This window comes from Galeopterus variegatus, unplaced genomic scaffold (genome assembly GCF_000696425.1).
Source record: "Galeopterus variegatus unplaced genomic scaffold, G_variegatus-3.0.2 Scaffold592, whole genome shotgun sequence".
Lineage (NCBI taxonomy): Eukaryota > Metazoa > Chordata > Mammalia > Dermoptera > Cynocephalidae > Galeopterus > Galeopterus variegatus.
The window spans coordinates 185246-202801 of NW_007726703.1; the positions used below are offsets into that span (position 1 = coordinate 185246).

Genomic DNA, 17556 nt, shown 5'->3' on the forward strand with positions numbered 1-17556 from the left:
CATAAATGAGGGGACCAAGAAGACACTAGTGCACCTCATACCTCAGCATCAACATGAAAGCTTGGGACAGGTGGCAAGAGGTACATTGCAAGGATATGAAGCAAGATATCGTGAGTTGTGACTGCAAGATGTTGACTAGTGTCCATGCAGAGTGGTAGTTGGTCTTAAACAAATGGCCAAATATCCAGAGACAGATAAAGCCACAAAATATGATGTGACACTTACAAATTTAAACTTTTGTTTAATTTTGACTGTTTTTGGAAGGAGAGCATAATGAAATTTGTTTTATAGTTAGTTCTGATGCCATTTGCCTGTTGATATAAAAATCATTTATGCTAACTGTAATAACTGAATTTACATTAACTTCTTATTGAGTTATTTACTTTGTAGTATTTTGCTCTTTTCTTTCTGTTCAGTAATTTGTACTATGCACTATGCTTTGTTTGCTATTTTATTTAGTAGTATTCTTACAAGAATGAAGAATTTTAAAATTTGGCTCTGGACTTCTAAGTATTCTTTAATAAAGTTCTTGATCATATGATTTTTTTTTTTTTTTTGTCTTTTGTCTTTTTTTTCCGTGTCTGGCAACGGATCGCAACCCTCAGTGTTGCCCCCGTACCAGACCAGGGACCGGCAACAGGATTGCAAACCTCGGTGTTGCTCCCGCACCTCGCTCAGCCAGTGAGCGGGAGCCGGTCTGTATGTAGGATCCGAACCCTGGGGCGGGAGCGCTGCCGCGCTTCCCAAGCGGGGCACTATCCAGTGCGCCACCGGGCCGGCCCAATCATATGATTTTTTAGCTTCAAGTGTAACAAGGAAAGTTAACTTTTAACCTCCATATTATGTAAAACAAGAAATTTAATGTGCTTTTACTGACACATCCCTACACTTACAGATCTTCCTTAATTTAATACAGGGTATAGATCATAGGTTATAGGTATAGATTATTATTGTTTGATTGCTTTTTAATAATTAAATATCTTCTTTTCCAACTGATATTTCTTATTTTATTATATATTTATATTTATTATATTTTATTTATATTTATATTATATTTATATGTATTTATTATATTCCTATATTTATTATATTTATATTATGTTTATTATATATACTTATGTATATTATATTTATTATATTATTATTTATTATTTATTATATTACATTTATTATATTGTATTAAGTTATATTAACATCTGTATAAAAATTAATTGGATTCACTCATATCAAGGCTCACCATAAGAACATTTATTCCAAATTATTAAATTTTTGTTTCTCCATTTCAATGACATTTTGACTCCCTGGATTATGTGTTTCAGTAAACTTTGCAGGGGTTCTAAGCCAGTGCCATAATTTATGAACTCTTGCATATCGGAAAATAAAAATAATTCAGTTGCCACCTGCTCCCCAGACTTGTCACCCTGCAGAAAAGGAAAAAAAATGTACCTGTTGGCTATTTGTATGTCTTCCTTTGAAAAATATCTATTCAGCTCCCTTGCCCATTTTTTAATTGGGTTATTTGTTTTTTTACTATATAGTTGTTTGAGTTCCTTGTATAATATGGATATTAATCCCTTGTCAGATGCATAGTTAGCAAAAATTTTCTCTCACTCTGTAGGCTGTCGTTTCACTCTGTTGATTGTTTCCTTTGCTGTGCAGAAGCTTTATAGTTTGATATAGTCCCATTTGTTTATTTTTTCCCTTGCTGCTTGTGCTTTTGGGCTCCTGTTCATAAAGTCTCAATATCACTAGTCATCAGGGAAATGCAAATTAAAACTACATTGAGATACTACCTCACCCCAGTTAGACTGACAATAATCAAAAAAGATGTTGAATAACAGATGCTGGTGAGGGTGTGGAGAGAAGGGAACACTCCTACACTGTTGGTGGGACTGTAAATTAGTACAACCACTATGGAAAACAGTATGGAGGTTTCCCAAACAACTACAGATAGATCTTCTATATGATCCAGCAATCCCACTTCTGGGGAATCCTCAGAAGGAATGGAAATCACCATGTTGAAGGAATACCTGCACTCCCATGTTTATTGCAGCTCTGTTTACAATAGCCAAGACATGGAACCAACCTAAATGTCTATTGATGGATGATTGGATAAGGAAACTGTGGTATATATACACCATAGAATACTACTCTGTCATAAAAAAGAATGAAATACTACCATTTGAAACAACATGGATGAATCTGGAGAAACTTATATTGAGTAAAATAAACAAAGCACAGAGGGATAAATACCCCATGCGCTCACCTATATGTGGGAGCTAAGAGAGAAAGAAGGAAGGAAAGAAAGACCACAGTGGTGCTTTGCACCTGCAGAGGGGGAGAGCATACCTAGGGATACAAAGTGGAGTGGGGGGGTAATGGAAGGGGGAAGGAGGTTGGGGATAATTGGGTGGTTGACACAGGGTACAAATGCAATTTGTGGAAATGGGTATACATCTAGTATGAATCTGGCCCCACATCATGGGCATGAGGCGTGACAATCAGCTTTGTATCTCATGAATATTCATAACCAATAAAAAAAAAAAGAAAATGAAAGAAAAAAGAAAAGTAAAGCTTCTATAAACACCTCTCCATTACCTTTTACTATTGGTGTTACAAAGGTTTAATTTTAAAGCCATCCTGGAACTTACTTTAGATTTCTTGTATTTTTCTTGACTCTAGGTAACCTACATATTTTGGGGCCCAGACTTTAGTACGATATTTTCTTTATCCTTAATAATTCAAAAAGTTTATAAGGATGTATGTGTTACTAATATTTTTAATCAGATCACCTGCTTCAGTTCTGGATATTTTAAAATAACTTACTGTGAACCTTAGACTACAATCATTTCAAGAAGTAATTTAGGGTAATTCTCCTTCTCCTGAGATAAAGAATTTATTCCACACACCATGGTTGGTTTGTATTTGTTTTCTTTATTCAAGGTAGGTGTTGTTTATTTGCTTGTTCATTGTTTTGTGTGTTCATCCTTGAACAAAAACTGCTCAATCCTATCTTGTAGACCTGGTTAGCTTGTTAAAAAAGGACATAGGTTTCTGTAGGTGTCTGTCACTGTCTACTTAAGCACTGACTAAAGCCTCCTTGTATTCTTAAAGTAGAAGGAAAATTCATGTACATAGATTTCAGAGCAATTTCTACCTTTTAACAGGCTTTCCTGTAGAAGGAAGGGATCTTAATCTATTGCCAGGTTCTCTGTCTTCTAATATGAGAATGTATTTCTGGATTATTCAAGCTATCTTAATTAAAACATTTTTCCCCTGAAGCCATATTTGATAATCTAGTACACCTCCTAAGCATTGCTCAGAAGCACAGTCCTTGCTTATAGCTGACACCGCATTGTAAGTTCCCATGCACCACCTTCTCCCCAACCCCTCTATTCATATAGTTTTACTGGGAATTGAATTTTCTGAGTGTCTGATGGCTACAGGTACAAAGAAGGTAGTAAAATCGAAGAAGGCAATGTCCCTATTTACCACTAAAAGTAAATTATATTTTGGGAAATGGATGACTGTTCAAATTTGTGGCTGGCAAAATCCCTGCATCACTGTACTAAGGATGGGTAGTGGGTGTGAAATGCAGCCTCACTCAGCCTTCTTCCTCTCAGTCACTGCTCACATCTGAGGGGCAAAGTGTGTAAGGTCTCTGATTGTTTCTTAGGCCAGCCTGTTTCCTTGGAAACAGCTCCCAGACTCTGAGAAATCATTGTTTTCCTTCCTTTCAAATACTGTTTTGGCTTACTAACTTTTCATCTTTCTTCACTTTAATAGGAGGTTGACAGAGGGTATTTCAGAGGTGGCTTATGTGATATTTAGAGTGAATTTTTTATACTCAGAGCAAATAGCATCTGCATCAATAATGACTGAACAAAGAAATGTCACTTTAGGGCTTAAGTTGCTAATCTGTGAAATGGTTATATTAGTTTTCCCCACAACTTAAAGATCCCTGCTTATTAATTGTTTTCAATACTCAGAGTTGCTAAGTGACAGCCAGAGTGAAGGACATTGCTTGGCACTATAAAGGAATATCTCTTTGTTAAGATATTTTACCATCACGTAAAGTAAGTGAGTCAGAATTCACACACACACAAACGCACACACACCGCCCATACACATACAATATCCAACCTCTAATGACAACACGTTTAAGATAAATAAATCATTAAATCATTTTTCATTAGATATATTAGGATCTTTCCCTAAGGAAATCGAATTTGAAAGGAGAAATTTAAAGCAGGAGTTGAAGATAACTTGAATTGAGTGCTCCAGAATATTACGGTCCCTTCAGGCTCCTTGAGCGCACATGCATGCATACACCCACACACACACTGAGAAAATAACAGGATTCATTTGCATTATTCATAAAATTTGAACATTCAAATGTATTTAACAGTTTGGTAATTAAAGATGCATAAAAGATCGATTTTGAAATTACAATGAAATAACCAACTCTGATCTTTTTCTAAGATTGTATTGATTATGTTAGGTCTCTGTGAGTCAGATTGGTCCTTCAAAATAGATACTCTTACCAATTTAATGGATATTGTATGAATTGTGATGCATTTATGTGCATGAAATAGAAATCCATTTCTGCGGCTTAACCTAATAATAGCATCTTATTTTCATAACAAGAAGTGCGAAGGTAGGGAGTCTAGGTCCCTCACGTCATTTTGCTCCATCATCCTTATAGGGAAGCTTTTATCTTCATTCTTGTCTTATCATGGCTGCAAAATAGCTTCTCCTTCTCCTTAGCTGTGCTATATAGGCTAGAGAAAGAGAAAAAGGCAAAAGTGGTATCTGTATTAGAAAAACAAAACCATTCCCAGAAATTCCTAATGGGTTTTTACCTAAATCTCACTGCCTACACTTATGTTACATGGCCAGCACTGATATCAAGGGAGTTTGAAAGGGTTGAATATTTTATCTAGAAACATTGCCATTTTGAGCAAAAAGGAGTTCTATCAGCAAGGAAGAAGTGAAAAATAGCTTTTGGGTAAGAAATTTATGACTGTAGCATTCTGAGTTCAATTAGGACTCATTGAACTCAGAAGGCTATATAATCACAACCAGTACTTGTAGGCGGCCTACATTTTCAGGGTAGTGCTGAATGTCAATACCTATTCATTTTTGCTATGTTTGATATTTTTTCATGGATAGTCATTGTAACAAATGTCCTTGTACTTTATTTTTTGCATCCTACAAGTGACAATGAGGTCATTGTAGGGCATCAATAACTTTTGTATACTAGAATATTCTTTCTTCACACATCTCACTAAATGGTGGCTTTATAGTCCATGCTGTGACCAATACTAATCTCCTTTGGATAACACATATTTTAAGTCATAGGACCTATACCCCAAATCTAAAGATTTCCTCAGTTAACTACCAATATCAGTTTCAAATAACATTATTTTAATGCCCATATAATCATAGAAGATCAGTCTTTAAGCTAACCGTGAGACATTTAAGAAACTCTGTTGTATTTTGTATATCTCTGTTGCCCTTAGTGTCTAAAATTCAGTATTTAATGACTAGTTTTTAAGGTTGTAAAATTGTCTTCTCTGAAGAAATATATCTCTGCACTTTTAAAAGTAATACATTTCTTAATTATATTCTATCTTTAACTAAAATGCAAATTTTAAGTTCTCTGCATTTCTCAAAATCAGTCTTCAATGTTGATAATCAAGATGGACAGGTTTTTCAATGACATTTAGGTGGCAGGAAAGGAGGGAGTGCAGATAGGATATTTGTTCTAATGTTCTGTCTAAATGGTACTCAGATGTGAACATAGTACATTTTTCTGAATGCAAATCTAATACTAATTCATATCTAATGTAATTTGATATTACAGATTTACATCTAATTTCAAATCCTCTGTGAATTCAATTAGAATTAATTCTACCTCATCTTACACATCTTATTGAATACATTTTTCAAATCTAATTCTGCTCCTTTTGATTCGAGATGATTTGTGTTTTATAAACATTTACATAAAGCATGATAGTGTATTGAATATATCATGTGACACATGGGGTTTAGATAAAATTAGGTTTTCTCCAATTATATAAAATCTTGGAGATAAAGACTTTACCCTTATTTGCTTGCAGCTAAAGCATTTAGAAAGAAAGAATATATAGAAACGCAATCAAGAGAATAACCAAACAGGAATTTTAAAAACAAAAATACTCTGCAAAAGACAATGTACTCCATGAGATATATGCATATATACAGGTAAACACATATTTTTAGAAATGTGAAATGTGGATATATAAATATATGATGGTATTCTGAACATGCAGAATTGGCAAAATAAAAATCACTAAGTAACTTTGTTTCCTTTCATAATGCCCTTTGAAATCTGCTCTTTTGGATTATTCTTCTCCTCCCCCTGGATAAAATCTTAGTTGATCTCTCATAGCTATCTTAAATAATAAAAAGCCTCCTGGTACTTTAGTCACTTAAACTGTTTCATTTTTGAAAGTGATAGGGGTAGCCAGAGCAAAAATAAAAACTCCAAGTTTCATTCAAAATTAAAGCTTCTGCATTTGCCTAATCAGACATGCTACAGAAGATAGGCCTGCTGTACAAAAGTAGGGCCTGGATAGATACTCCTCTATTTTCCCAACTTATCTTTTTTCCTCTTCTCATTTGTTAAACTTTTTTTTTTTTTTTTTTTTTTTTTTTTTCACCCCCGGGGGGGCAAAATTAAAGCTTCTGCATTTGCCTAATCAGACATGCTACAGAAGATAGGCCTGCTGTACAAAAGTAGGGCCTGGATAGATACTCCTCTATTTTCCCAACTTATCTTTTTTCCTCTTCTCATTTGTTAAACTTTTTTTTTTTTTTTTTTTTTTTTTATCACACCAGGGTGGAGGCAGGAGGTATGAAGGCTCAACAAATCCCTACATGCTGATACTTTTGAGAGCTGCTGTCTGTCATGTCTGCGTTTGGCAGATGTGAAAGCTGACTTGTGGTCTTTTCTTTGCAGAGTATTTCGGTTCATTGCAGGGTTCATAAGATCATTCACTCCTCTCCCAATTCGTTGCTAGAGATCCCTCGCCTGCACTTCACTGACAGTGATTTGGGTCTCAGCAATTTATCTATCACTCCATAGACACTCCCTGTTGGGATTCTACCACCTTTTAGGCAGCTTTTTGGGTAAAAGTCCATTTAAGTTGACACTAAGTTGACACTAAGCCAGACCCACGCAGGTGTGCTCTACACCTTTTCCATGTAGTTTTTTGGTCCAGCTTCAATTATAATTTAAGTTACTTTTCAAAACAAAGCTCTTTGTGCTACTGTTGTTACTGCTATTCAAAATAAAGTTAAAAGCATCATAGAGTCATAGCTTTTTAAAAAAATTTTTTGCAATCATGGAAACAAAACTTTAAAAGAACCTACCATGTCTAGTGGACACATTTATTGATGTTAAAAACATTGGGACCACTACAATAGGCCAATATCCTTCTTTTACAGAAGAAAACGCAAAACTCAATTTAGCGAAAGTCGTTGCCAGCCAGGGACAGAGCAAAGCCTTATGTGATGCACTCAAAAGAGCTTGCAGTCTGGAGTCAAACATAAGTGGGTTTGAGTCCTTTCTCCATAATGTATTAGTTATAAGAATTTGGCCAAGTTTAACAAGATGTGTAATCTCAGCTTCTTCTATAAAATGCAATGCACTTGGGATATGTCTAATAGTAACTCCTCAATAATTGTTATTTACTTTTTCCTTTTAACCCTGGTCAAATTATTATTTTTTTTCTATAGCTTTAGCTTTTTTTGATATTTATTTTCTGTTTCATTATTTCTGGAGTTATAAATACCATATATGAAAATATACATATATGTACACATAAATTACATTTTTTCAGGTTATTATATTATTAATATGCAATAGTTAGTAACTGTACAAATAATTCAGTATTAAAACTTGAATTGTTTTTGTTATGCTATAAAATACAAACTTTAAACTATTAAATAAAGCTTTATTTTTCCAGACAAAACAAGTAAATCAGTAAAAATAAGCCCCTACTTCTATTGAATTTATCTTTGGTATTAGAAAACCCAGTAGAGAAACTCTGGCTTTTAATGTAATAGGGGAGAGAGAGATCATTAGAGAAAAGTCCTCCATGTCCAAAGACATGCTGGAAGAAAACAATGAGAATTTGGCAACATAGTCACAGAGTTTTTTATGTTGTAAAACTTGATTACTTAGATATTCACAAATGCTCATCATTTTTTTAAACAAGTTATTCATGCTGGCAGCCAAGTAACAGTCAAGCTACTTGCTCAGTGAAGTCACTAGCTCAGCATCTGTAGCTACCACATTCATCCAAAGGGAGGACACCACAAACATAGTGTCACTACTTCCTTCTTTGTTTATGCTCTCCCATATGTATGCATTTATTTCCAGATTCTGGGTATAATGAATGTTTAATTTGATTTGTCCATGTGGGTAGAAGTGTTGAGGAGAATTATATGAACTTTTGTCACCTGATCTTATTCTTCTACTTCAGCACAGATTCAAAACAGCACTGCAAAGTTCTACTACAAAATATCTAACTCATAGCTCTAGATAAGATCTCCCTCCAATATCTATGAATCAGAGATACATTATATTTAACTACTTATATTTATATTTATTTAATAAATCTTATTTAGGATTACTCCTTTCAAGATCACTATTATTACTTTCTAAGGCTGTTTTTGTAGACAGCAAATATTTCTCTTCAAAAATGTTAATAATTCGTTCATAATAAACCAACATTTTAAGTTATCTTGTGAAAAATAAAAAGAATTGTGTTGTTAATTGGAAGTATTAGTATAAACTTGTGGTTTTTAGTATTTTTCAATGTATTTAATATATTACATATAAATACATTTGATTAGTTCTGTCTACTGGGAGGGCCTAGAAGCAATGGCCCACCAATAACAATGCACAATCCAAATTATGAACACAAAATTAGGCCTGTTCTAGCTACTAGGAATATAGCAGAGAACAGAACAGGGAAAGTGCCTGCTCCCAGAAAGCTTCCATTTTCTGGGGAGAAGATGGAAGATAAGCAATGAAAAGAACGAATGTATGCAGGTGATTTTAAGTCATAGTCAGTGTCCTTAAGGAACATAGGAGAGAGAATAGACTGGTGGAAGAGGGGACGGAAGGGGTCTATATTAAATAAAGGGGTTGGAGAAGGTCTCTATGAACTCCATTTGAGACCTACAGGAGGAGAACTCAGATGTGTGAGGATGTGAGGGAAGAACAGTCCAGGCACAGGAAAGAGCAAATGAGAAAAATATGTTGAATTGTTTGAGGGTCAGAAACAGATAGAACTGGAATAGAGTGAGCACAGGTAATTCAATGCCTATTCAGTTCTCATTATCTTGAATTTTCCATTTTTTATCATAAAAATCCCTTCAAAGGTGTCTTTCACAGAAAATCTTTACTATCCATGTGTAGATAAGTAGATATGAGAGAAGAGTTGAAGAAATTGTGTAAACATGAGTGACTCTGTGGTAAGAGGAAGAAGTAGAAGAATGAAGAGAGAAAGAAGAAATTATCTTTAATTCTTTTATTCTTTTCTTCACTCGATCTTCTTGGCAAAGTTCACTGTGACAGTAACTATGGCATTTCACTTATATGACTTTGTAGAATTAGAAGCCACCAGAGAGACTTTTCTAAGTGGACTTCCTGAATGTCCTCACTTGACACATTATCTCAGTGGGTCTGACTCTGGCAACAGACCAGTGGAAAAATCTCTTCGGAACCAAATCATTGTTCCCTCTTCCCAACTTTCTTGCTTTATCTGCCCTCACTTCTCTCCCAGAGCCTCATCCAGCTATGCCACTTCTGCCAGCCACTCAGGAGTTGGAAAAGCCCTCAGATTCCAAGTTAAGAACCCAAGTTCTGGAAAACATGATGCAATGAATGTCTCAAACATAACTCTATGATTCTAACTTAAAAAGAGAAATGAATGAATGGCATAAAGCTTGCTATTAAATAATGATTTTCATACTAGAGTGACTGTCTCTCAATGACAATGTATTTAAAAGTAGGCTGAATATCTACCACAAAAAATGCTAGATGGAAACATTGAACTGAAAATTGTGTGTCAAAAATTACTCAATCTTTACACAGTATTTTTATGGGTATAGTTTGTATTTAATATGAATAATCATATCATCATTTTATTATTTTTTGATGAAGTAATGATAAACATTATAGTGGATATCGACTTTTAACTAGAACAAATATATCATGGAAACTGTTCTGCAGATAAATGCTGCATTGGTTAAGTCATAATAACAAAGATATCTCATTTATTTATTTATTTAATGTGATTTATTGAGTAACTTCTACACTTCTAGTCCTATATACTACATAGTAGTAGTGTTAATTGTACTGCTAATATGCTGAACCATAGGTATTGAAGAATGAATAATAATGTCTCTGTCTTACAGAAACTCACTAGTGATAAAAGTAGCCATGCGAATTAGTAATTGCAAAGCAGTGTGTCAAATGCACAAGAAAATGGTAGCACAAAAATTGAGCAATTCTATGATTGATGGGCAAGAGACAGTGAGAGGAGACTTCCTAGAAGAGGGAATGTTTGAGGTGGAGTTTCAGAGATAAATTACAGTTTATCAGGCAAAAAGGAATGAATGAGAATAGTACTAAATAAGGGAACAGCATATAAAAAGTCACAGGGGCATGGATTAGCACAAGTATCACGGAAGGGGGGGTCAAGGGAGAATGAAATTTTAAGCAGAGATCAAATTGTGAATGGCCTTATAAACTAACTTACGGGGTAGTATAATTGAATGCATAAATTAATAAAAGTGAAAATTACCTACTCTCTGACCTGTCAAGTTCCCACTTCAGGACCTAAATACTTCCTTTTTCTTCTGCCTGAAAATTCTTTCCCCTAGATTTTTGCACAATTGGATACTGTTCATCATTCAAGTCTTGGCTTAAAAATCACTGCCTACCAGAGGTTTTTCCTTAGCACCCAGATAAAGTAGCTACTCTTCCACACCCAACTGTTTTCTATTTCGTTTGTTTGTAAAGCTTTCAATACAGAGAGAATAGAAACATACAATAAATAAGTATTTTACAACTTTATGTAACAGACCCAAATCCTCTTGATTTCTAATCTTTTCGTTCTTGCAAATTAGACTGAGAAAATCCTGGAAATTGCTAAGCAACATTGGGTGTAGTACAGTCTAGAGATTTGTTAGCAGGCAACCTTTCCTTTATCCCATAATGAACGAATTTTGTTCACTAGTTAGCCATATAAGTAAGACTCAAGCAAAAGAAACCCTTCAGAGAAATTTGCAAAGGGATAAATCTCTAGTGCAAAATTATCAGGCAATGTGACAAAACATAGTGAAGCCTTTTGAAGAGAATGGAAATGATGTTTCTAGCCCTTTAAATCATACAGCATATGCAAATCTTTCTGCCCTTGAGGGGAGACCTACATTCTTCTCCAGAGAAAAGGACTGGGAAATAAATCTTCATTAGTACTGGGATAACTTAGACTTCCTTTATTTAGTTTTTCCTGCTAAAGTAGGAGCTTCAGGGAATGTTTATATATATACTGATATCCTTCGAAATATTTTGGGGGCTTAAAAAGGAAAATGTAATATGCTTGTTGTTCTTGTGGTCTTGAGCTCTTCAGTCTTTGAACTCTGGCAATCACATAAACAGACTAAATGGCTAGTACCCTTTATCTCTTCAACTTTAATTAAAAAAAAACAATCACCTATTGTTATCAAATGTAGGAAATTATTTCCTTATTTCTAGTTCTCCTATCAAGATATTGTTGACAATAGAAATAAAATTTAAATACAGCCTAAAATAGGAAGTATAATCACATTATATTAAAAATATATCCTCAAAATTTAAAAATTTTATTCAAATGGCAGTTACTAACTAGGTAAGATTCACTTAATTTATAAACCACATATAACAGGTAATTGATCAATATTATGACAAATATTAACCACAGGTAAAAATATTCATAATTGTCTTTAAGGAGCATGGGCTAAATTTTATCACACATTTATGTAAAATTTTGAATTGTATCATGTTTATTCACAGCATATTTTTACTTACCAAAAAGCACAGTACATTAAACAAATATTAATTAAATTTAATTATCATAAGTTTATGACATTACAATTGTGGTAGTGGTCTTCAAATATCTGATAGCTTTAAAGTCAGTGAATTATTTTTTAAAAAGGTTAGAATATGCTTTGAAAAAGATCAGGCATCCTCCTACAAATTCAGTGCAAGGCAACAGTGGGAGAAGTTGATAGGAATTGATAGGAAGAACATATAAAATATTAGGAGTGCTTGTGAGAGGGAATTAATAGCTCTGTGTGCAGTCGTGTTAAAGCCACATATAGAGAATGTGTTAGAGGAGCATTTGCAAACTGAAACAACACTTAAATATATGAGACAGAATGAAGGAGGCCTGGTCTTTGAGGGTTCACTGCTGACATATGCATAGCAGTGATGGCGTTAATGCTTAACGATTAAGCTAACATGGATTCCCAAGGAACACATCATGCTTCATAAACAAAAATGTGCATTTTGCTTTGATTTGTTCTCTATGGACCTGTGCTAGCTTCATGTTACCACTTCTTTCTCTTAATGTCCTAATTTTTTTGATTTATACTTTATGGAGCTCATCTTTCTCCTCTTTGGAAAATTGTGATAGCTTTGCTTCTCACCCATTTTTCACTGATTCCCCTACTGTTTACTTTTCTTCAGCAATAACAGTGATTTTTTTCCTGGAGATGGGAAGGCTCCTATAGGAGCCTTCTTTAAGCTGGGCTTCCGAAGAATCCCATCTCCAAGCAAATAGTTGGGCCTCAGTGAATTTATAAAGCACATGAAATTATATGTAATATTTGGAAGATACACATGTGCATCGTATACTATACTATGTATGTATACACATATATGCAATATGGTATATATGTGTGTGTGATGCTATATATATAGTGGGGGAAGAGGGCAGGATAAGAACACAAGTATTCATCATATTCCCCAAGACATCTATGACACTTAAAATTGTTAAAAGCAAACCATGCCATACAGAATAGTGTTTGAAGAATTTTGAAAAATTATTAAAATTAGTAGGATTAGAATTACATTCTCATTGCCTCCAAATGTTCATCAGCATTTTTGCTTCCAAATAATCTGGCCAAGGAAGCATGATGAACTTTTCTCTGAATTTCTTGAAATATGCTTTTCCAAAGACTAGAAAACACATCTGATTGTTCCTTACTATTTGGAAATATAATACATTCATTTACTTCACACAACATCCCTTTCACCTACAAATGTTTTCACTACTGATAAAAATTAAGCCCATGATAGTATTGTTCTTTTGTTTCTTCTTTTACTTCCTTGTAAATGAAACTGTTGCCATTTTAAATCAATAATACAATGAGAAAAAAAAAACACAGGATTAGAATATGGTCAGCGCACATCATATTAAAATATGTATGGAACATTCAAAATTTAATTTTAAATTTGTAATGGTAATTAATGGGAAATTGAGGGCATATACCGAGATTAATAGAGAAAAAAGGATATATTAAAACATGCGTTTGGAAAGGAGATGAAATAATATTAAGAAAAAACAGAAGCAGTTACAAACAGAAAGGTAAGGGATAAGTAAATAGTGTTTCATGGAGTTTTCCGTAAGGATGAGTGCATGAAAAAATGGCAAGATGGTTTTAAAAGACTTAAAATTTACAAAGCAGAAAGTGGCAGAAATTGAACTATTCACATAAATTTTAAAGGGGAGGAAGGTAGATACAGCGAGTTGGTGGCATAAAATCAAAGTACCTGAGTTTTTGAAGTATGTAAAAAAAATCTAGTAAGGAATGCCTTAAAGTATAAAAGGTATGAGGATGTCTTTTTGAGTTTAGTAAAATGTTAACTGATGATGAAGGACAGATAAGCACCAAATAAGTTGAGAAAAAACCAACAAAAATAAGAGATAATCTCAGATATTGATATTCAAGCAGTATGACTGCATAAAATTGCATAAGAAGGAATATATTTCCAGATCCAAAATAATATTATTCTGTTTTATTTTCGGCATATATTGAATACAATAGCAAAAGCATCAAGAGTTTTTATTAAAATTCTGATTATTATTTGCATAAAATATTGCAATGAATTTAAAGTCACAGAACAAAAATATACTCATATGTATTTTGTCATGTTTTCTCTTGAGCTCGTCAGATTTCTCTACATTTCGTGAACTCCATAGTTAAGATGGAGCAATGATTTAAACTATTTACTACTGCAATTCACTTTCTCCATTCTATATATAGTGCACAGGCCATGAACTTCATGCAGATTGTATACAAGAACCAAAGTCACATCGTTCATAGCTTTCAAGCAACCAAAATGATTTAATACTCTCATAGATATAAGTAGTCAAAATTTGCCTCCTTCACTGTTTCCTCTCCATGTTCCAGGATCTTTTGCAGAGGGATATGTGACTAATCGACAGTGATGTTTAAGAACAAATTCCCGAGATGAAGAGAAGTTGGACCATATATCCCTTCCCAATACTAAGACTAATACTAAGAATTACTAAAATGGTTCTAAGAAATGCAGAAGCACAATCAATGAGCATTAATTCTAGACTAAAATGAAATGGTAGTGGCCTTTTCATGCAAATTTAATTGCTATAAAGCTAAAAAATTACAATCGCCCAAATATTTGAAGATTTGAGGTAAAGGGAATTAGCACTATAAATGTAATTTGATAAGATGAAATATGCACGTCTGTGTATGTGTTTTGAGGAGTCTAATCCGCTACCTGTGCCCCTCACTAATTTCAAGAGGCCACATTTGATCTTTACATCGGAATAGTTTTTTCCACTGGTTTTTCCTCTCTTCTCTGCCCAGTAAAGGATGTTGTAAATCAAAGTTCGGTGTTTTTCTCTTCTCACGTTTTCCACTCTGCTGGGTAAGATCAATGAGTCAAGGTTTTGAAGTATCCTCACATATCTCTCTGTAGCCCAAACTCTTTCCAGAACTTGGGCTTGTATTTCCAGTTACTGGACTTAAACTGAGCACACCCATGGAGTCACTGGGCACGGCCAAGAATGCTAGAAACCATTGGCTAAACACGGCAAAATCATCTTACAACATCTCTTAGGCAAAGTTTGGGGAGAAAGTCATACTTTTTATTATTACAGTTATGGACCTAGTACTGAGTGGGATCTAAAATCCACGTTAATTTTTATATGAAAATTGGAGACTTGAAATAAAATTGCTCTTGCTTTGGGGTAGGTGAGTACATTATTGTTAGAGATTTTTGTGTGACTATTGTAACAGATGTGAAGGAAAGTTTAATAGGAATGTCCACACACACGCTGTAGAGTGGATCAAGTTTGTCCCTCATCAGTACCATCCCACTACCACTATCTCTCAGGCTCCACGCAGAACCAGTGCTGTCCCAAGCTCTTGAAGAATTTGGTTTATTTACTTACCTTCAGTCTCATGGCAAAGTATCCTTTGTCTTTTCTTCAATATGTTCTCTTATTATCTTAAGACATTACCATGAGTATAAAGAGATAATCATTTAGTACTATAGCTAAGAGTTCATATTAAGGTGGTGGTCACATAATAAGATTTTAGACACCATTACTTTGGACATATCTGCCATTACGTAAAATTTTACTGAGCATTTACATTGTACCAGATAATGTGCCAGGTACTAAGAATTCAAAAAGATGCATAAGAAAATGGAACCTATCCTTAAAAATCTCACCCATTATTACAGTGAAAGGCAGATTTGAAAATAAGGAAGTGTCTTAGGAGTCATGTTTCCACAAAGGATACATGGAGATATAAAGGAGAGTTGTGTTGGTAACAAGAAGAAGATCCAGGAAAGGCTTCTGAAAGAAGATGGCCCCAGAGGTATGTCTTAGAGGGTGGGAAAATATAAACCAGACAAACAGAGAGAGGGGTATATTTCAGGCAAACATAGATCATGAAATAGCCTACTGAGCGAAGGAAACCGTAAGCACTTCAGAATGGCTGAAGCAAAGGGTTAGAATGGGAAGGGGAGACACAGTCCTGAACCTTGGGTAGGATGCCTGGGTCAGCTGTCCCGGGCCCCAGACATGTTGGGAGATTCAATACGGACACTGTAACTCCCTGCCCTAATCTGAACATCATTAAATTTCAATTTTGAAATTTCTGTCTTTAATTATATTCCAAGGGACCTACAGTAGTGTTGTAAAAAGGCCTCCTCGTTTGTGTTTATCTTGGAGGAGCCACATTACCTCAGTTGCCTTGGGTTCCAATCTCAGAGATACATGGAGATATATGATTGGTGACTTAGGAAGGGAGCAGAGGAGGATCAAAGCAAGATAAGAGTTTAACTTGGCTGTGTATTTAATGAGCAGCACTGCTGAATTTTAAACAGAAAAACCGGAGAGGTTTCAGAAGAGTCTGTCTAGAAGCACAATAGAGGTTTCTGAGGTAAAAGGCAGGAAGAAAAAAAAAAAGACCACAATAACATGGGGTATTGATTTCGACAATGCTAACCTTCCCTATCTAGTTTATGATCCCACAGGGGAGCCTTGGGGTGTAAATTATACCTCAGATTTTCTTGCTACTACAGGTAAGAAGCCTGTATTTTAATATCTATAGGGCAGTGTTTGGAAAATTTCTTAAAGAAAATTAACGTAGAAAGCCTATAGAACAACATCCAGTATGTAGTTGGAATTTGATAAATATAAGTTACCCGTGCATGATAACTTGTAATTCGTGTTTATATGTACATATTCAGTTCTCATTACCAATTTCCATCTAGGATCATGCCTTATATTGCCAAAATCCAACTTCTTTGGGTGACATTGGGCTTGCTACAAAGTCTTGCCTGCTCCTGGGCAATGCAGCTCTGGCTTCAGATCCTTGGCTCACCGAACAATCCTCACTAGTTGCAGTTTTCTCAAGTGAAAAAAGACACATAGTTAAACAAATCATCCTTCTGTAAGAGCTCTTCCAGTTCTGACTAAATTTGATTCTCCTCTCTCCCAAACAGTGAGTTACACTTAAGAGGGAAAGAGGAAGGAAATTACCATTTTGAACGCCTACCCAACCGCGCCAGGCAAGCGCTTCGCATGTTTTACGTGATTTTGTCCTCACCACAGTCCCAGCAGATGAGTATTTTTAAGCCTACAAGACAAATAAGGAAACTGAGGCTCAGAAAGATCAAGCAGTTTAGTCAAGATCACATTCTTGGTGAGCAGCAGAGCCTGGATTTAAACCCGCTCGCTCTGTTTGGGCTGACTGAACATTTATCTGTACTGCATGCCTCCCACACCACCTTCATGTCAGACATCGAGAATCCTAACTGCTCAAAGCTTTTCATGCTCTGCTTTAAAGATGAGGGGGTGTGCGACTTTTTTTTTTTTGTCTGAAACGTATCAGTTGAAAGTTGAGCAAATGAACTTCATTTACCAGTTACAGGATTCCCCCCCCCCCCCCCCCCCCCCCCCC

At 34.9% G+C, this 17556-nt stretch overlaps 1 protein-coding gene across 1 annotated transcript in view; it reads right to left on the bottom strand.

Moving 5' to 3' along the window:
- Positions 1 to 4394: 4394 nt before the first annotated feature.
- The window catches only part of LOC103588600, a 36989-nt gene continuing 23827 nt past the window's right edge, over positions 4395 to 17556 (bottom strand). Inside the window, exon 3 of the mRNA XM_008570320.1 lies at positions 4395 to 4781. Coding sequence (XP_008568542.1) covers positions 4773 to 4781 — 9 coding nt within the window. The 3' untranslated portion in view covers positions 4395 to 4772. The remainder of the gene's footprint in view (positions 4782 to 17556) is intronic.